The sequence below is a fragment of the Engystomops pustulosus genome, chromosome 7, assembly GCF_040894005.1.
Source record: "Engystomops pustulosus chromosome 7, aEngPut4.maternal, whole genome shotgun sequence".
NCBI lineage: Eukaryota > Metazoa > Chordata > Amphibia > Anura > Leptodactylidae > Engystomops > Engystomops pustulosus.
Window position 1 is genome coordinate 21,627,178 of NC_092417.1, and position 18,011 is coordinate 21,645,188.

General features: G+C 45.5%; 1 protein-coding gene and 1 long non-coding RNA gene across 2 annotated transcripts in view; one reads left to right on the forward strand and one right to left on the reverse strand.

Annotated features, from left to right (window-relative positions):
- LOC140069400 (uncharacterized) overlaps nucleotides 1-6,749 on the forward strand; it is a 38,421-nt gene extending 31,672 nt beyond the window's left edge. Inside the window, exon 3 of the long non-coding RNA XR_011848786.1 lies at nucleotides 6,541-6,749. This is a non-coding gene — a long non-coding RNA (uncharacterized lncRNA). The remainder of the gene's footprint in view (nucleotides 1-6,540) is intronic.
- Nucleotides 3,228-17,107, reverse strand: LOC140069398 (NACHT, LRR and PYD domains-containing protein 12-like). The gene is made up of 10 exons (XM_072115066.1): nucleotides 17,002-17,107; nucleotides 16,858-16,910; nucleotides 11,777-11,940; nucleotides 11,521-11,695; nucleotides 10,422-10,487; nucleotides 8,253-9,951; nucleotides 7,911-8,081; nucleotides 7,560-7,730; nucleotides 6,520-6,690; nucleotides 3,228-6,410 (listed from the first exon to the last, which is right to left on the reverse strand). The coding sequence occupies exons 1-10, from the start codon at nucleotides 17,094-17,096 to the stop codon at nucleotides 6,323-6,325; spliced, it is 2,853 nt and encodes a 950-aa protein (XP_071971167.1). The 5' UTR covers nucleotides 17,097-17,107; the 3' UTR covers nucleotides 3,228-6,322.
- Nucleotides 17,108-18,011: the final 904 nt, after the last annotated feature.

Sequence of the window (18,011 nt, forward strand, 5' to 3'; positions counted from 1 at the left end):
TACCTGGTATTTTCATCTACTTCTACGTGACATGAATTTTAACAGGACTTATATTTCCAGTATAGAGCATGTCAGAAAATTGGGTCTGCCCTTTCTATTTTCATGGGACAAAAACTGGACTCAACGGCTGAAGAATTTTTTTCATTTGGAAAAAAAAAACATACCAAAATGTTTGGTTTGCTTACTATTGGAGAACTGAGAAACCGCCCAATATCAGTGGGTCCATAAGAACATACCGGGCCATAGAAATGACACGTCGTGAGCAAACGACGGATTACCTGCAACTCGACTCCAGTTTTGCCTGGGTGACATGACTTACCACAGAAATCTTCTCTTTTCCGCACTTCAGCAAATCAAGCTTTCACTTTCAAGACAAAACATCTGCTCAATACAGAAATATGGCTTGTTGCTCCACAAGGACAGCAGGGGGCGACACACTTTTTTTTCTTTGGTGAATTTTTGAGACATTTGGCAGCTCAGTTTTGCACCTTATGTATGATCATGTCTTTTAACTTGTGATACATATTCAGTTTTTCCTATCCTGGCAGGCGGAAATTTTGGCTTCTTTTTTAGAGCAGGACTCTTGAAGCAGGACAGGCGAGGGGTAGCCCATGCCAGGGCCTCTCCAAAGAGCAAACAGTAGATGAACGCCACCTTAGAGCGTTCGCTGGGGTACTGGGAGGACAACAGTTCTAAGTGCTGCCAGCACTGGGAAATGAATCTCCTGCACAATTTGGGGTCGCCATCAAATTTGTCCGGCAAAAACTTTTTCGGGTCTCTACTGCCGGAAAACATAGCGGGGTGACTGAAGCAACGGGAGGAGTCGTGGGAGTGGCACTCTTTGTCCAAGAGTTCCTTTTGGGCAGCAATCTCTTGGGACTGCTGGGCGATGGTGCTAGGGAGGTCACCCAGTAGCAAGTACGGATCCTTGGGACTGTCCATGGCTTTTGTAGGATACAAGACCTTGGTGGAGTCCATGGCCGGATCTTACTGTCACAGTCTATGGGAATAGTCCCTTTGGACTAAAGTTAGTGGACCACCGCGGGAGATAACGATGCCAGCCGCAACCCGGGAGTGGAGTCTAAGTGGACTCCTGGTCTTTGCCAGAGCCCTCTGTAAAGCAGGATGGTCTTGCTGCGGTGGGGAGCCACCAGGTCGCTCCATGGGTGCAACTAGGCCCGCGGTGCCAGCCAAGGTAGGGACACAGGGCAGATAGGACCACAGGAAGGCAGGACCTCGGGAAGGCTGGGGCGCCGCGGGAGCAGCTCTGGGAAGCTGCAGAGTCACGGGAGCAGCCCTGGGAAGCTGCAGAGTCACGGGAACAGCTCTGGGAAGCTGCAGAGTCACGGGAGCAGCTCTGGGAAGCTGCAGAGTCACGGGAGCAGCGCTGGGAAGCTGCAGAGTCACGGGAGCAGCTCTGGGAAGCTGTGGAGAAACTGGGGACACCGAGACCAAGCAGGACAGGCGAAGTAGCCGAACTTGAGATGGTTCAAACCTGGACCGGATGTATGCCAGGAACTTGGTATGGGAGACCATGTTCGGGTCACCACTATTCGATAGAGGGGTAGCCCAGGCCAGGGCCTCTCCAGAGAGCAAACAGTAGATGAACGCCACCTTAGAGCCTTTCGGTGGGGTATTGGGAGGACAACAGTTCTAGATTCTGCGAGCACTGGGAAATGAATCTCCTGTACAATTTGGGGTCGCCATCAAATTTGTCCGGCAAAAAGATTTCGGGTCCAGTCTCTACTGCTGGAAAACATAGCGGGGTGACTGAAGCAACGGGAGGAGTCCCGAGAGCCTGCTGCTGGGAGGCAATCATCCGAAGAGTGGCAGCGAGTTTGTCCAAGAGTTCCTTTTGGGCAGCAATCTCTTGGGACTGGCGATGGTGCTAGGGAGGTCACCCAGTAGCAGGTACGGATCCTTGGGACTGTACATGGCTTTTGTAGGGTACAAGACCTTGGCGGAGTCCATGGCTGGATCTTACTGTCACAGTCTATCTGAATAGTCCCTTTGGACTAAAGTTAGTGGCCTCCCTGGACCACCGCGGGAGATAACGATGCCAACCGCAATCCGGGAGCGGAGTCTAAGTGGACTCCTGGTCTTCCCCAGAGCCCTCCGCAAAGCGGGATGGTCCTGCTGCGGTGGGGAGCCACCAAGTCGCTCCACGGGTGCGACTAGGCCACCGGTGGCAGCCAAGGTAGGGACACATGGCAGGTAGGACCTCGGGATGGCAGGACCTCGGGATGGCAGGACCTCGGGATGGCAGGACCTCGGGATGGCAGGACCTCGGATGGACGGCTGGCAGGACCTCAGATGGACGGCTGGCAGGACCTCGGATGACCACTAGGATACCGGACCGCCACAGGATTACAGGACCACCACAGGATTACAGGACCGCCACAGGAGTACAGGACCTCCACAGGATTACAGGACCGCCACAGGAGTACAGGACCATCACAGGAGTACAGGACTGCCACATGATTACAGGATCGCCACAGGATTACAGGACCGCCACAGGAGTACGGGGCCGCCACAGGATTACGGGACTCCCACAGGATTACGGGACTCCCACAGGATTACGGGAACACCAGAGGAACACGGGAACACCAGAGGAACACAAGAACACCAGAGGAACACGGGAACACGGAGGCGTCTGGAAAACCCTCAGGGAACTCGGAGGCGTCTGGAAATGCTCAGGAGGCTTTCTCTTTAGTAGGATGACCTGAAGATGTGGCAGGGGATGCTGGGAGTAGCCGGCTATATAGCAGAGCCAGGATGCCAGCGCCAATAAGGAGGATGCTGGCCCTTTAAATCTTGAACAGACAGGCGTGCGTCCTGGCTGAAGACCACAGCCTGGAGCACGGAGAGGTAAGTAGCAGACTAGGGGAGCGGGGACAGTCAGTGGAGCAGGGGGGCACCAGCGGTCCGCAACATGGATGACGGGGTCATCCGTCACACCAACAATTATATTGAAGTAAACAAGGGAAGGCTTTAGGATTTCTGAGGGCCAGAAGGGCTAAAATAAACCTGAATGCTCACTGTCAGGGGAACACTGGAGTAGTGCAGCAGCTTAGGGATATTCATTGTGTGGATTTTGTCATTTTATCATCTTTGGAAAGACTTATGGTCTGATAGGACCAATGTCTGAACTGTTAAAACCACTAGGCGGACATCACATGGATCTAACAGTTAGCCATGAGCTCAGGGATCACATGGAGGCACGTTGGTGCAGAATAACTTTCCTTTATTCAACGTCAAACAGCAGGCAACGGCCTAACATCAGAAGCAAATTCAGTAGGTTAGTTGGAGATAGCAAGGAAGAATTCATTACAGCCTGGTGATAACTTCAGGCTGGGCTATTGAAGATGGAGCCAAGTCCAGGTGGTGGACCTCTGCTGTAGGCTAGTTACCCGACTGGCTACAGGTGTCAGGCGGTGGCCTGTGTCACCTCTTCTTCCTGGTAGAGTGTCTGGCATGTGCAGCACTCTCACTCCTCATAAGACTGACTTCCTGGGTAAGACTGACTTAATCTGACCATGTGCTCCTACCTTCAAGGGGTTTTATACTCCCCTAGTGAGGAGGCAGTACTCTCCAACCAGGTTCCAGCTTACTTTACAGTGAAGAACACAGCATATCATTGGTTAGAGATAGTAGATATGTTAACTCTTGCCTTCCCAAGCAGTGGTCTCAGCTTCAATTACAAAGTATTCCACTTTTTGGAGACCTCCTAGAGAGATGATTAGTTTCCCTAGACAGCTCCTAACATGGAGAGGGCACTATTCGCAACAACTACCCACCCTTTGCATCGGCAGGGATGTTGCACTATGATCACAGGCACCCCATATCCCAATGTGTTGTCCCTGACCTCAGCTTAGGGCAGTGGTGGAGAACCTATGGCACAGGTGCCAGAGGTGGCACTCAGAGCCCTTTCTGTGGGCACCCAGGCCTTCACCCCAGCACAAAATTTGGTAGACATGACTCAAGGTTTCCTGATGCGGTCCAAAGCTATTTTAAAGCAACACCTTCTTGGCTGCCAGGACTACACAAGAAGTGAGAAGGTATGGTCAGAGTTGGATTATGGTCGGAGCTCCTGCTCTTGGTCCCTGATTCTTCCTCTTCAGGGGACACTGGAAGAAAGCTACAATCCAAATTTTCTTTCTATTGTATTGGTGTCCTCAGAACACCAAACAATTAAGACTTATGATACAGTTGGGATCAATAGGTTACTGCTTATATTGTCATCTTGGCACTTTGCGACATAAAAGTCGGTTTTGGTTGTAGTTTGGGCACACTGGGGCAGATTTACTTACCCGGTCCAGTCGCGATCCAGCGGCGCGTTCTCTGACGTTGATTCGGGTTCTGCCAGGATTCACTAAGGTAGTGTGCCCGATGTACACTAGGTGTCGCTGCTGCGCTGAAGTCCGCCGAAGTTCACCTGCTTCGTTCTGGTGTATGTGAGTGATATTCTTGCAACACAATTTTAAAAAAAAATTCAGCGTTTTTTCCGACGGCCACGCCCCCACGATTTCTGTCGCGTGAAAGCCGGCGCCAATGCGCCACAATCCGAACGTATGCCCCAAAATCCCGGGGCAATTCGGAGCAAATCGGAAAAATTTGGGAAACCTGGAAACTTGGGAAAGTTCGCCATCACTGGCTTAGGGTATAGACTGGTTGGATTGACCCGCTAGGTACAGTGACCCTAGAGACAGCTACATCAACATTAAAGACCACCATATGAGGGACAGACACACCATCACTAATACCACCACTTTAACACTTTGTAGGCGGGAGATAAAGGACCATCAACAAGTGTCACTGGTAGAGCAGAGAGCACAGTTTATAGTAGGGCTCAAATGTTGAGCTGCACGGAGTAAGTTTAACTAACAAACTGAGGGCCCCTACAACACCCCCTTTAGACTTCTATGAAATTTGGAGAATTTGGCTTAAAGTTGATTTGCACTGTTTATTTATCACCCTGAATACCCCCACTTGTGCTATGTACGTGTCACGGGTGGTCCCAGGCTCACCCGTGCCCCTCGTCCCTCGCCAGCGCGTCGCTCGCGCAACTTACGGGTCCCGGCTGCCGCTCCATCCTCCTCCGCCGTGTGTTCCCGACTCCTAGGGCGCCCGCGACGGCTTCTGCAAATTTAAAGGGCCAGCGCGCCACTAATTGGCGCTGGCCTTTTTAAGTAACTATATAGCCCTGCCTCCACCTGTGACCCTGCCGGATCTTCGTGCCTAGAGGCCTAGAGAAAGCTTTGTCTATGCCTTGTGGTGTTTCAGTGAATTCCTGTTGTGAATCCGGTTCCGTTTCTGACTTCGCTCCTTTGCCGCCTGCCCTGACCTGTTGCTACGTCTCCGACTCCGATACTGTGCTGCCCATCCTGATCACCTGCCTGTCCCCGACTACGAGATTGCCTGCCGTTTCTGTACCTCGACCTTGGCTACCCCTGCGGACAAGTCACGCCTGTGTAACGACATGGTGGTACCACGCCGCAACCCGCTTTGCGCTGGGCTCTGGTGAAAACCGGGTACCACTTAGACTCTGGTCCCAGGTAGTGGCTTGTGCCATCGTCCACAGTGGTTCAGAGGATTCACAACCTCTAAGTCTGACAGTACGTGAGTACATGAGTTTAAATAATATTGTAAAGAAGTTTATTTTCAATAAAAAAAATATATAACATATATAAAAATAAAAAAGATTCATCAAGATTTTTTTCGACAGAGACCAGAAAAGAAGGGAGAGTTGGAAGGAAGCAGTTGGGTATCAAGATGGAAGCATTACTGAGCCGAGATACTTGTCAGACAAAGCCTAGGTGTACATGTCAGACAACCCGACGGATTCGGACAAACCGTGAAATTTAAATGAGGAATTGTGCCGCAAGATCAGCACTCACATGCACCAGGAAGAAGCAGGTGAACTCCGGCGGACCTCAGTGCAGAAGTGACGGATGCAGGTACTTGGTCGCACGATCTTAGTGAATCGCGGCAGACCTGAATCCTCGTCAGACAACGCACCGCGGGATCGCGACTGGACCGGCTAAGTAAATGTGCCCCAGTGTGCTCACAGTGACCGCATATAACGTAAGTCTATGGCGACTGTGAGTCATAATAAACAGTTGTCTGAATGTAGCATAATAGAAAGTCACAGTCAAACACTAAAAGTAGCCTGATGACTGTGAAGTGCAGGGACTCCTTTGTAGATGAAGAAGTCCCTGCACTGTGGGACACATTGGGCACCTATTTACCTCAGAATACAAGGAGTCCATGCACAGTAGACTCAATCATTGAATGTCCTACTGTACAGTTATCAACTCACTAATCAGTAATATAACTTCATTTTTGGTTTGCGTGTTTCCAGCTTTTGTAATTCTTCCTCCTCCTCTTCAGTAAATCCATTGTCCCCCATGCTGGAACATAAAACGACCTCAGGTTAGACAGTGAATTGATCAGTCTGTAGAAGAATCTATACAATATTGTCTTGTCTCCCACACGTGTCCATCCATCTCTTATACTCACCGTATTTCTTGTATCCTGCAGGCCGGATGGGACAGAGCTTCCATCAAGTCACTGAGGCGAGGACCAGACAGACGGTTATTATACAGGAAGAGGGTCTTTAGGGAGAGGTTATTCTTTACCACAGAGGCCAACTGGGTGCAGGAAGCGTTTGGTAGATCATTACCATCCAAACTGTAAAAATAAGAAGATGAGCTGGGGGTGATCAGTAGGCTCCATAGACAATCCTCAACCATAATGCCATTTGGAGCAGAACTGAACATAATATATGTCTCCAGACATAATTTGGCGGCCCCCAATCGCATAGCAACAGTATAAGCAACAAAACCACAAGGTTAGGCAAAATTGGTCATCTCCTTTTTGGATGACCTTTTTTATACCTAGGTCTGTGACAAGGAGGAATCTGCACCTAGAAGACAGACCGTTGTACCATTATTGGACAGTATCTTTCCTGTAAGATCCTGTAGAGACTATGGGTTAGACATGATGGACCTGCATCTTGATTCAATCATATCTATTATAGTACTGTGCTTCAATAAATGGCAAGATCATGATGGTCTTCAAATTGAGCATATGGTTGCAACCTTATTTTCTTCAGCAGCGTTAAGAACTAGGAACTTAAGTCACTAGAAATAGACTCCGGGATGGAGTACCTCTTCATGTTGTTGGTATTGATACTTGGGTACTTGGCCTCAAGGAATGGATTGTATGGGCTTTTAGGTTGAACATGTTTGTGTATGGTCTATATGGCAGTAGGTCAGTCTTGCAGGGACACATCAAGGCTAGACTTCATGGTCAGGAGGGCTACTGGAGGGATGGTGTTAAATGTTTTTAAAGTTTAAGTTTAATTGGGGAGGTGCTTCCAACAGGTCCTAGACGGCTTAAGTATGTAGCACCATGACATGTTTGTCAACGGGGGTTGAAGATTGTTTTGACATTACTGCTGGATATATGCTCTGTAGTCGGTAGCCTAGTGAAGTTTTTTCATGGGGAGGGGACATTTGGGGAGTCTACTCACCAATGCCCTGGTCTATTATACTCACTATAATGTCTCTATCCTGGAGACTGGACTTGACAGAGCGTCCATCAAGTCATTAAGGTAAGGACCAGCCAGACGGTTATTAGACAGCTCTAGAGTCTTCAGGGAGGGAGTATTCCATATTCCGGATGCCAAGTGTGTGCAGGACACGTCTTGTAGATAACTAGAAGACAAACTAAGAACAAAGATGTGGATGACATATATGGATGACATGGCAGCAGACAGTATCACACATGATAGGATTAGATACACGCCCTAGCAGATAAAATGAAACCAATATTGTGGAACATAAAATAAAATCCATATACACCCTGTATACCACGTGTCGTCTCGTGTACACATCCCTTATACTTACAATAATGCCTCTATCCTGCAGGCTGGACTGGACAGGGCTTCCATCAAGTCTCGGAAGTGAGGTCCAGAGAGGCGGTTGTCTGACAGGTCAAGTATCTTCAAGGAGGGGTTATTCCTTAATACAGACGCCAAATGGATGCAGGAAGTTTCTTGTAGATCATTAGCAGAAAAACTGTAAGAATAAGAAGAGATGTGGGTGGACACATAAAATCAAGACCATTATTACCCTCTCAGGCGAGGTCAAACAACACGATTTACGTTGAGAACAAGGTATAGATTTTTGTTTGGGACATCAACTACATCTGCTTAATACCACAGAGAGTAAGATGTATTGAGTATTTACCTCAGATAATTCAGGTTATGTAATGCTGGTGCAAGTCTTTCTAACCCTTCCAGGCCTGAAGAACATCCAGTTAGATCTAGATCCTCTATATACGTGCAGGTCTCCATGATGAACGCTAGCACTGTGCAGTCTACAGCTGACATGTGAACTCCAGAAAGGTCTATCCTTACATATGATTGTAATGATTCTTGCACTAGAACCTTGTTTCGGGTTTCAAAGAGGTAGAAGAATATCCTCAGTAGATGTTGTTTCTTGTCTTTGCCTTCCTTCAGGTCTTGTTCTTCTAGAATGAGGTTCTTCAGCCAAGTGATGACTTCTCTGGAGGCCTGATCTGCTTGTTTGTCCAGGTATTCAGTTAGTATTGACCTGGTGGAGGCGTCTGATAAACCACACAGAAAACGGAGGAATATCTCACATCGTCCATCAGGATAGGACATGGCTCTAGTCAATGATTTCTGTAATTTCTCAGGAGAATATTCAGCATAATACACAAAGGCAGAGAAGAATTCCTGGACAGTGAGATGTAAGAAGGAAAAGGTCACAGGTTCCGCAGATTCTACCAAAAAACTTGATATGAGTTTTGACTTATTGTCCAAAAAGAAAGTATCCAGATCTCGATGATCAAATATAACCCTGTGATTCATGACTCCGTGTTCTGCCAACCATCCGATGGACTGCAGGAGCTTCTGAGCGCCACTTTTCTCCAGGCTGTGATTGGACAGGATGTTGGCGACAAATATGGCAAAGAGTTGTGTCACAGTTTTGGGTAATAATGAGACCTGCTGGTCATTGCTCGTTGGTTGGAAGCTTTTAGATAATACTGTACAGATGATCCAGCAGTAGGACGGGAGGTAACAGAACGTGTACAACGTCTCATTCTGCCTCACATAGGTAAAAGCCTTTTCTGCCAGTTCAAGGTCAGGGAAGAAATTTTCAAAGTAAGTCTGTCGTTGTTTTGGAAAAAATCCAATGATTTCTACAATTCGGTGGAAAACCTTACAATCTATTGATGCCAGTCTGGTCGGGCGACTGGTCATAAGAACAGAACAGCCATTAAGAAGAGACTTTCTCACCAAACTAACCACAATGTGACCACAATTTTTAGGCTCTTTAGGATCTGAGCACAAGTGGTGGGATGTGAAGTCCATTGTATGATTGCTTTCATCTAATCCATCAAATATAAAGAGAAGTTTCTCAGGATCTTGTAAGATGTTCCCAAGCTCCTTCCACAGATATGGGTATTGACCGAGGATCATGGTCTCCAGACTTGCCTTATCCAGTCTATTGAGTTCCCGAAATTTAAAGAAAAAGACAAAGGAGAATCTTTGATAGAGATCTCCCTTCACCCAGTCATAGACAAACTTCTGCATCAGCGTGGTCTTCCCTATACCGGGCACTCCGCTCACCAGCACCATATGTGGTACAAGTCTGGATTCATGGCACCAGCGGAAAATCTTGTCAGGAGAAATGTGTAGGAATTTGTTTTGTTTTTTCTTTAAACATTCGGCATGTTTTAGCCCGGTCTTTATGAGTTCATTCTCATAGCGTTCCCTAAAGTGATCAGTGGAGAATATGATGAGGTTCACATAACGTGTGCAGAAGGAAAAGCTTAGTTCCTCGTGGTTACATCGTGGAGGATTGTTCTCTAGAAGTTCATGAGTGATTTCATATAAGTGTTTCTTGTGATGGCTCTGGATGTCTATAGAAAAAAAAGGCAGAAATAGAACACGAACTTTGGATGAAGAAATGTATAGTCAAACAACAAACGGAAAGAAGGCCCATCCCGATCAACAAGTTATAATTATGAGCACCTTAGAAAATTTACACTTTAGTTCCATTGGGAAAATATCAGAGTAAGATCTGTGGTCCTTCTGGCTCTTAAGGTATATGCAGTAATTTAAAGGACATCTACCAGCAGGATAAAAGATTGTATGCAAATGGATCAACATACTTAATGGTAACAATAAGAAGGCACAGTTCTATGTGGTTATATGTCTTTGCAGGCCTAAAAGAGAGTTATACATCAGGTAGTTCCCTGTGGCAATCGGGCAGATGTCCACAAGCTTTTATTCCACAACGTGGAAGCCCACGCATGGCTGTAATAATGACGTACAAAACTGCTTCATATCAAAAACGTCTCTAAGAGCTTTCAATACATTGTGCACTTACTTTTTAGCTCTGGCAGAAGTTGAGGTCCATCTTGATCCAATAGGATTTGCTCCACCAGAATGTCACCTAACAAGAAAGGACAGATCTGTAAGGGATACACTTATATAGTTCTCATCACAGTAGATCTACAGACCGAGACAAAGCCTAATTGTCCAACAGTGGGAAAAAGACCCAAACCCTGGAGTTTGATGACTTAGTGTTTCAGATCTTATGGTAAAGGGATTCTAGCTTAAGGTCTATGTCTGGTGGCCTTATTTTACTATGTATAAGGTCTGAATGACCCTGGGAGGGGTGAGCTCCATAGAAATGGCAAGAAAACAAGTGGCACACTGCCTGAATCAATAACATGAGGATTGCCCTGTTGCCTTTTGTCCCACCAGGTGGGTTCTTTTAAGTATAAATAATGGGCTTCAAGATAAATCATAGACATATAGGCAGTCACTGATCTTGCTGCAGGGTGCCACCATAAGGCATGCTGAAAAACGCAAGGTGCCACAGGAACCAAGGAGCCTCAGCCTATGGAGTACAGTCGCAACATGGAAACTGGACTAAGCGCAGTTCTATATTCAAACCATTTGGGGCCATAGGGTGAGCAGATATACAGTCCACATAATCCAATTTCTTTATGTGATATTATATCCATAATACTCCTCTCCAACCGCTATTCACATTTATTCTTCACCTTCTTGTATATTGCAAGCTTGTTGGATCTTAATACTATGGGATATTATTATAAATTGCTTGGAGATGGTGAATGTCATCCGAACTACAAACTACAACTCCGGGCTATAACTAGGTTTTTCTCCTCCATACAAGCCACACAGCACAGGACCTCTGCTGCCCATGTCACATGACTCTCAAAACAGGTCCTTCTGCTGAGACAGGGCCTCTTCTTCTCAGTTCTATCCACATGGTCCTCACGTAACAAGTCGTCTACATATACTGAGTCCTGTTGACTTAGAGAGGGTAAGTGATGGTGTGTGGCACATGGAGGAGCTTCCCCTTTCACCTGAGAAAAATGCCCTCCACCATCCAAACATCTACACCCCTGGACGAATGTGGAACCGATGCAGAATATGAATCTTATACAAGATATTACCTCTCTGATGGAGCTCCTCCAGCACAGCTTTCAGTCCTTGAGTACATTGATACTTCTGTAAGACATGAAGACTGACCCACAACGCGGTCACAGCTTGTCTTCCTCTTTGGAAAATATCTTCTAGCAAATTTCTGATCAATGTTTTTTTATCATTTTCTGTACCCGGCTTGAATTTCTAGAGCAGAAGAAAAATATACTATGACACGAGAACACACTTGGCTTGTACTGTATATAACAACATATCATGTCCCCTCACCTCAAGATCTGGGATATTTCGGGAGGTCAGCTCATGCAGGAGTGAAGGAAGACTCAACTTTCGGATGATGTAGAGCAGATCGTCTTGGAAATATTCATACGTCATCCTCAGGACATGATGTTCATACTGACAAAGCCGCTGGTAAAACCTCTTGGTGTCGCCATCTACCCAATAAAGAAGATACAAACATAAGGTCTTCTAGAACATAACAGCGTTTTATATACATTGTTCCTTTCCCGGATCATTTCAGAAGGGTCTGCAGCCCCCTGTGACCAGCACATAATCTTTCCACTTAGGTCGGTCCTCATACTTGGCTGCCTGACCGTCTTCAGGTATTGTGGTGGTTGCCTATATTAACACGTGTAGTGGACATTGTGGACATTGTGGACATTTAAATATTTCCCTTATACAAAGTGAGCACTTCTTACTCTATTTTACATCAAGGGTTAACTTGCATGAATCTATAGTGTTTCGTTTGATGTCCAGCGTAGGAGGCTGATTGTGAGTGCACTTGATAATGTTGTGATGTGTTGGGGCAACAATGTGAGCATTGCAGACTCCAATAGATTTAACCCCTTCCCGACATGTGTCGGGTGCATGGAGAGGGATCACAGGCTGATCCCTCTCCATAGCCGATAAGTCGTTGATGAATATTGCAGCAAAGACTTACCGGTAACACCCACGATCTCTGTTGGCAAAGCTGCTGAAGGCTTCAAAAAGATGGAGGCACATGGGTCGTCATCGGGGAGCGGCGATTGGTCGCCATGACAACCTCGGGTCTCCCGAAGACCCGAGGCTGTCTCTTTTTAACCCATTTATTACAATGTGTGGTTTGCACATTTTAGTGAATGAGGTGGAAATTCTCTATATACTGCTATACTGTAGTATTTATTTTTTTGTGTGTCATTGAATTTTCTCTACTGGTTCATGCACTGTGTGGGAGTGTGGTTTTGTGTTTTAGTAGATCTTCTATTTTTAAGTGTCCGGCTTTTTGTAGAGCTGGTGTTAATGTTGAGTTGTTATAGTCTTCTTCTTGAAACTGTTGTGTTAGCAGGTTTGCTTCTTCCTCGAATTTTTCAACCATTGTGCAATTTCTTCTGAGTCATCTGTATTGACCATATGGTATGTTAGCTAACCATCTCGGGAGATGGCAGCTGTGTCTGGATATACAGGCAGTCCCCAGGTTATGTACAAGATAGGGTCCGGAGGTTTGTTCTTAAGTTGAATTTGTATGTAAGTCAAAACTGTATATTTTATAATTGTAGATCCAGACAAAAAAAATTTTGGCCCCAGTGACAATTGGAGTTTAAACATTTTTTGCTGTAATGGGACCAAGGATTATCAATAAAGCTTCATTACAGACACCTTACAGCTGATCATTGCAATCTGGGGCTACAGTAACATCCAGAGAGCTTCACCAGAGGTCAGAGGGGTCTGTCTGTAACTATGGGTTGTTTGTAAGTCGGATGTCCTTAAGTAGGGGACCTCCTGTATAGTTATTTTTGGATGTGGGCTTTCTATATGTACTGCATTCAAGTTTTCTCTCTTTTATATCTAAACTTGAAGTTTGCTTAAATTGGGTGAGAATTGAAGGTTAAATGTATTACTGTTTAGTGTTGCGATGAAATTGTCTAGTTCTATTTCACTTTTATTCCAAATTAAGATGATATCGTCTATACACCGGCACCAGAGCACCAGGCCGTCACCAAGCATGCAGTCTATGGTTAGTTCTTCCCAATATGCCATGAATAGAGTAGCATAGCTTGGGGTGAACCTGGTGCCCATAGCTTTTCCGGATATCTGAAGATAAAATTCACCTTCAAAATAAAAATAGTTATGTTCTAAAGTAAATCGAATGCATTCCAGTATGAAGTTGATTTGTTCGTTTTGTAAGATCTCCCATTTTAGTTAGATAATGTTCTATGGCTTGAATGCCTAGGTCATGTATAGAAAGAGCTCACGTCCAATGTTGCAATTGTCCAACTTTGATTCTATTTTAAATTCTCTAAAACTCCTATAAAATGAGTACAGGCAGTCCCCGGGTTACATACAAGATAGGGTCTGTAGGTTTGTTCTTAAGTTGAATTTGTAGGTAAGTCGGAACTGTATATTTTATCATTGTAATCCCACTCAGAACTTTTTTGGTCTCTGTGACAATTGGATTTTTAAAAATGTTGGGTTGTCATCAGAACCAGGATTAACAATAAATCTTCATTACAGACACCTGTGATAACTGTTATAGCTGATCATTGTAGCCTAAGGCTAAAGTACAATAAATTACCAATATCCAGAGGTCCGTTTGTAACTAGGGGGTCGTATGTAAGTTGAGTGTTCTTAAGTAGGGGACCGCCTATAGTGTCCTTTAAATAACTTTTTGTTTTTTTGACATAGTCTTGTAAAAAATTATCTATATACAGGCAGTCCCCGGGTTACGTATAAGATAGGGTCTGGAGGTTTGTTCTTAAGTTGAATTTGTATGTAAGTCGAAACTGTATATTTTATCATTGTAGATCCAGACAAAAAAATTTTGGCCCCAGTGACAATTGGAGTTTAAACATTTTTTTGCTGTAATGGGACCAAGTATTATCAATAAAGCTTCATTACAGACACTTTACAGCTGATTATTTCAATCTGGGACTATAGTAAAGCATTCAGAAAGCTTCACCAGAAGTCAGAGGGGTCTGTCTGTAACTATGGGTTGTCTGTAAGTCGGGTGTCCTTAAGTAGGGGACCGCCTGTACTGTGAAAGGTTGGCTGTCAAAGATCCTATACCTGAGACTATAGGTCTCCTAGGAGGTTTATCCTTGTCTTTATGGATTTTTGGCAGACAATAAAATACTGGCGTTCTGTAATGTTTATGTAAGATATGGTCATGTTATTTTTTCGTTAAAATTTGCATATCATACGCTTCATCCAAAAGATTATTTAATTCTTTTGTATATGTATTCGTGGGATCCTTTGACAGTTTGCGGTAAGTTTTGGTATCTTTTAATTGTCTTAAACATTCATTCATTAGATTTTTTATTGCTTGTTGTTCTAACCTCGTTAGATTTGAATATTTGTTTTAGTTTCTTTACATCCTTCTCACAGGATATTTTAAAAGAGGTCATCTCTTTGTTCATCTCCTGTCGGGGAAAAATTTTGGATTTTGGTTTTAAATTTGTGTTTATATGGTCCTATATCTGTAATTTCTTTTTTCCAAAGGATTTTTTAAGAAATATTTCTTGAGGCAAAGAAATTGCACAATGGCTGAAAAATTCGAGGAAGAAGCAAACCTGCTAACACAACAGTTTCAAGAAAAAGACTATAACAAGTCATCATAAACACCAGCTCTACAAAATGCCAGACACTTAAAAAAGAGAAGATCTACTAAAAGACAAAATCACACTCCCACACAGTGCACGAACCAGTAGAGAAAATTCAACCAATGACACACAAGAAAATAAAAGCAAGTTAATCCTACTATATAACACACAGTACAAAAAATTACAAAAAATTATTGTTAAACATTGGGACATTTTGTAGAACGACAAGACACTCCCTACTATACTACCTGACAGACCCACCATAGTTTACACTAAAGCCCCAAAAAGAACTTTACAGGTCTCATCATCCAATCATAAGATCACACATAAAATAAATGAGCTGCTCACTTGCAATAGCAGTTGTCAGGCTTAGAGGTTGTCGATCCTCTGGACCACTGCGGACGATGGCACAAGCCACAACCTGGGACCGGAGTCTAAGTGGTACCCGGTTTTTATGAGAGCCCGCTGCAAAGCAGGTTGGCCTTGCTGCGGCGTGGTACCACCAGGTCATTCCACAGGCGTGACTTGTCCACAGCGGCAGCCAAGGTCGAGGTACAGAAACGGCAGGCAATCTCGTAGTCGGTGACATGCAGGAGGTCAGGACGGGCAGCGCAGGATCGGAGTCAGAGACGTAGCAACAGGTCAAGGCAGGCGGCAAAGCAGCGAAGTCAGAAACGGAACCGGGGTCACAACAGGAATACACAGAAACAGCACACAGCATAGACAAAGCTTTCTATGGGGCTCTAGGCACAAATATCCGGCAGGGGTCACAGGAAGAGGCAGGGTTAAGTAGTTACCTAGAAATGGGCAGCGGCAATTAGTGGCGCACTTGCCCTTTAAATCTGCCCAGCCGAAGATGGCGGAGGGGCAGCAGCCGGCACCAAAGAAGACAGAGCAGGAGCCGGGGCACATAAGTTGCGCGGGCGATGCACTGGCGGGGGGTGAGAGGCACGGGTGGGCCCGCGACCCGCGATATGGGTCCCAGGACCACCCTTGACAGCAGTGGAGTGATTTATTTAATAACCTGTACACGTAACAAACAATATATTGGGAGGACAATCAGACCCTTGAAGGGAAAAATTTACGAACATCTGGGCAACATCAAAAAGGGTCCGAATGCAGCATTTTCGTCGGATTTTGTGATGATTTCCATTTTGCGCCGAATTGCCCATGGTTTTTGGCGCATGCGATCAAATTGTGCCGCATCGGCGCTGGCTTGCATGCGACAGAAATCGGGGGGCGTGGCCGTTGGAAAACCTGATGGATTCAGACAAACCGCGGAATTTAAAAAATGTTTTGTGTCGCAAGATCAGCACTCACATGCATCAGGAAGAAGAAGGTGAACTCCGGAGGATCTCGGCTGAGAAGCGACGGATGCAGGAACTCGGGCGCACAATCTTAGTGAATTGCAGCAGACGCGAATCCTCATCGGACAACGCACTGCGGGATCGCGACAGGACTGGGTAAGTAAATTTGCCCCATTGTGTCTGAAATCCTTTTCATTCTTTTTATATATAGTTAGAATAAAAGCAATATATGTACAGGAAATAAGAATAAAAACATTGTATGTATAGTGAATAAGGCTGAGACCGAGCCTTGATAGTGCCCACATTCACAAATTCTTCTATTGAAATGATTTCTCCTTTTGGTATAAAGGCTCACGTGGAAGCACACAGGAGCGGACAGTTACAAATTGATAAGTGCCACTAAAGAAAGGAAAACAGCCATATCATAGTATCAACATTGTAAGACTGAAGGAAGATGAGGAACACTCACCGTCATCCTCAGTTATTACACTCATTTCTGAGCCTTGATCCATGATGAGATCCCTGTACGATGAGATGAAAACATCCAAAAATTTGGGAGAAAAACAGAATTATATACTAGACCAGAGAGGAGAGCTGTGACAATAGAATTAACCTGCTGTTTGCAGCATTAAGAAATCCCCTGCAGCGCTCGCCCGTCCGGCTCTTGTGGGTGGAAGATCTGTGAAGTGAAAGTAAGAATCCTGTCATGTATCACAGCCGGAATCCATAAAGGGATTTGACGGCTTAAAGAGGACCTGTCATCCTAAATTATGCCCCCATTCAAACATAGTCACCCAATCCGCTCCCCAGCCCCTTTCCATTGATGTTGAATTTATCCTCCTGTCTTTAGGAAAAGATTAGGAAAATGTACCATGATTTTCTAACCTCTTACCATATGCAGTCGGGTTTGTTCATAAGGGGGGGGGGGGGGGGGGGGGTGCCGGCACTCCTCTATGTATGGCAGCTACCACCCCCCGGGTTCCAGTTCTCACGCTTGCGCACTGGATGCCGACGCCTCTGGTGTTTCTGGGTGGCACATGTGCAGTAGTTCCCCCGCGAGCGCAGCCAGGCAGATGAGGGAGCGCGCAGATGAGGGAGTGCGCAGATGAGGGAGTGCGCAATACAAGCGATGCTGCCGGCCTGAGTCACTGACATGGCCCCAAACATAGCGCATGCGCACTGGATGCCATCATCGCTGGCATCCAGTGCAAAAGTGCGAGAACTGGAACCCAAGGGGGGTGGTAGATGCAATACATAGAGGATTGTCGGCACACTCCCTTATGAATATACCCGACTGCAGGCACACAGCTCCATGGATCCGACCTCTTACAGTATTTGGTAAGAGGTCGGAAAATCAAGGTACATTTTCCTAATCTGTTCATGAAGACACGAGGATAAATTTAATAGAAAGGGGCTGGGGAACGGATTAGGTGGCTATGTTTGAATTGGGCATAATTTAGACTGATCTTTAAGGTCCTTTTTAAGGCACCCAATTCCCAGGAATTCAGCCAGGGGTTCCTCTCTACGACCCAAAATGGTAAAATATAATGTATCCCATCAAACAGGAAGGAAAGTTAAATAGACACTCATGGATCTTATTTCCTCACTGTTAGCTTCTTGTAG

Bases quoted from the DNA above. Each gene is read 5' to 3' on its own strand.
- LOC140069398 (XM_072115066.1), bottom strand. From the start codon at position 17,096: ATGACAGGATTCTTACTTTCACTTCACAGATCTTCCACCCACAAGAGC. The intron at 8,082-8,252 runs GTAAATACTCAA...TTATTCTTACAG, and splicing joins CATAACCTGAATTATCTGAG to TTTTTCTGCTAATGATCTAC. The intron at 7,731-7,910 runs GTAAGTATAAGG...CTTTGTTCTTAG, and splicing joins TGCAGGATAGAGGCATTATT to TTTGTCTTCTAGTTATCTAC.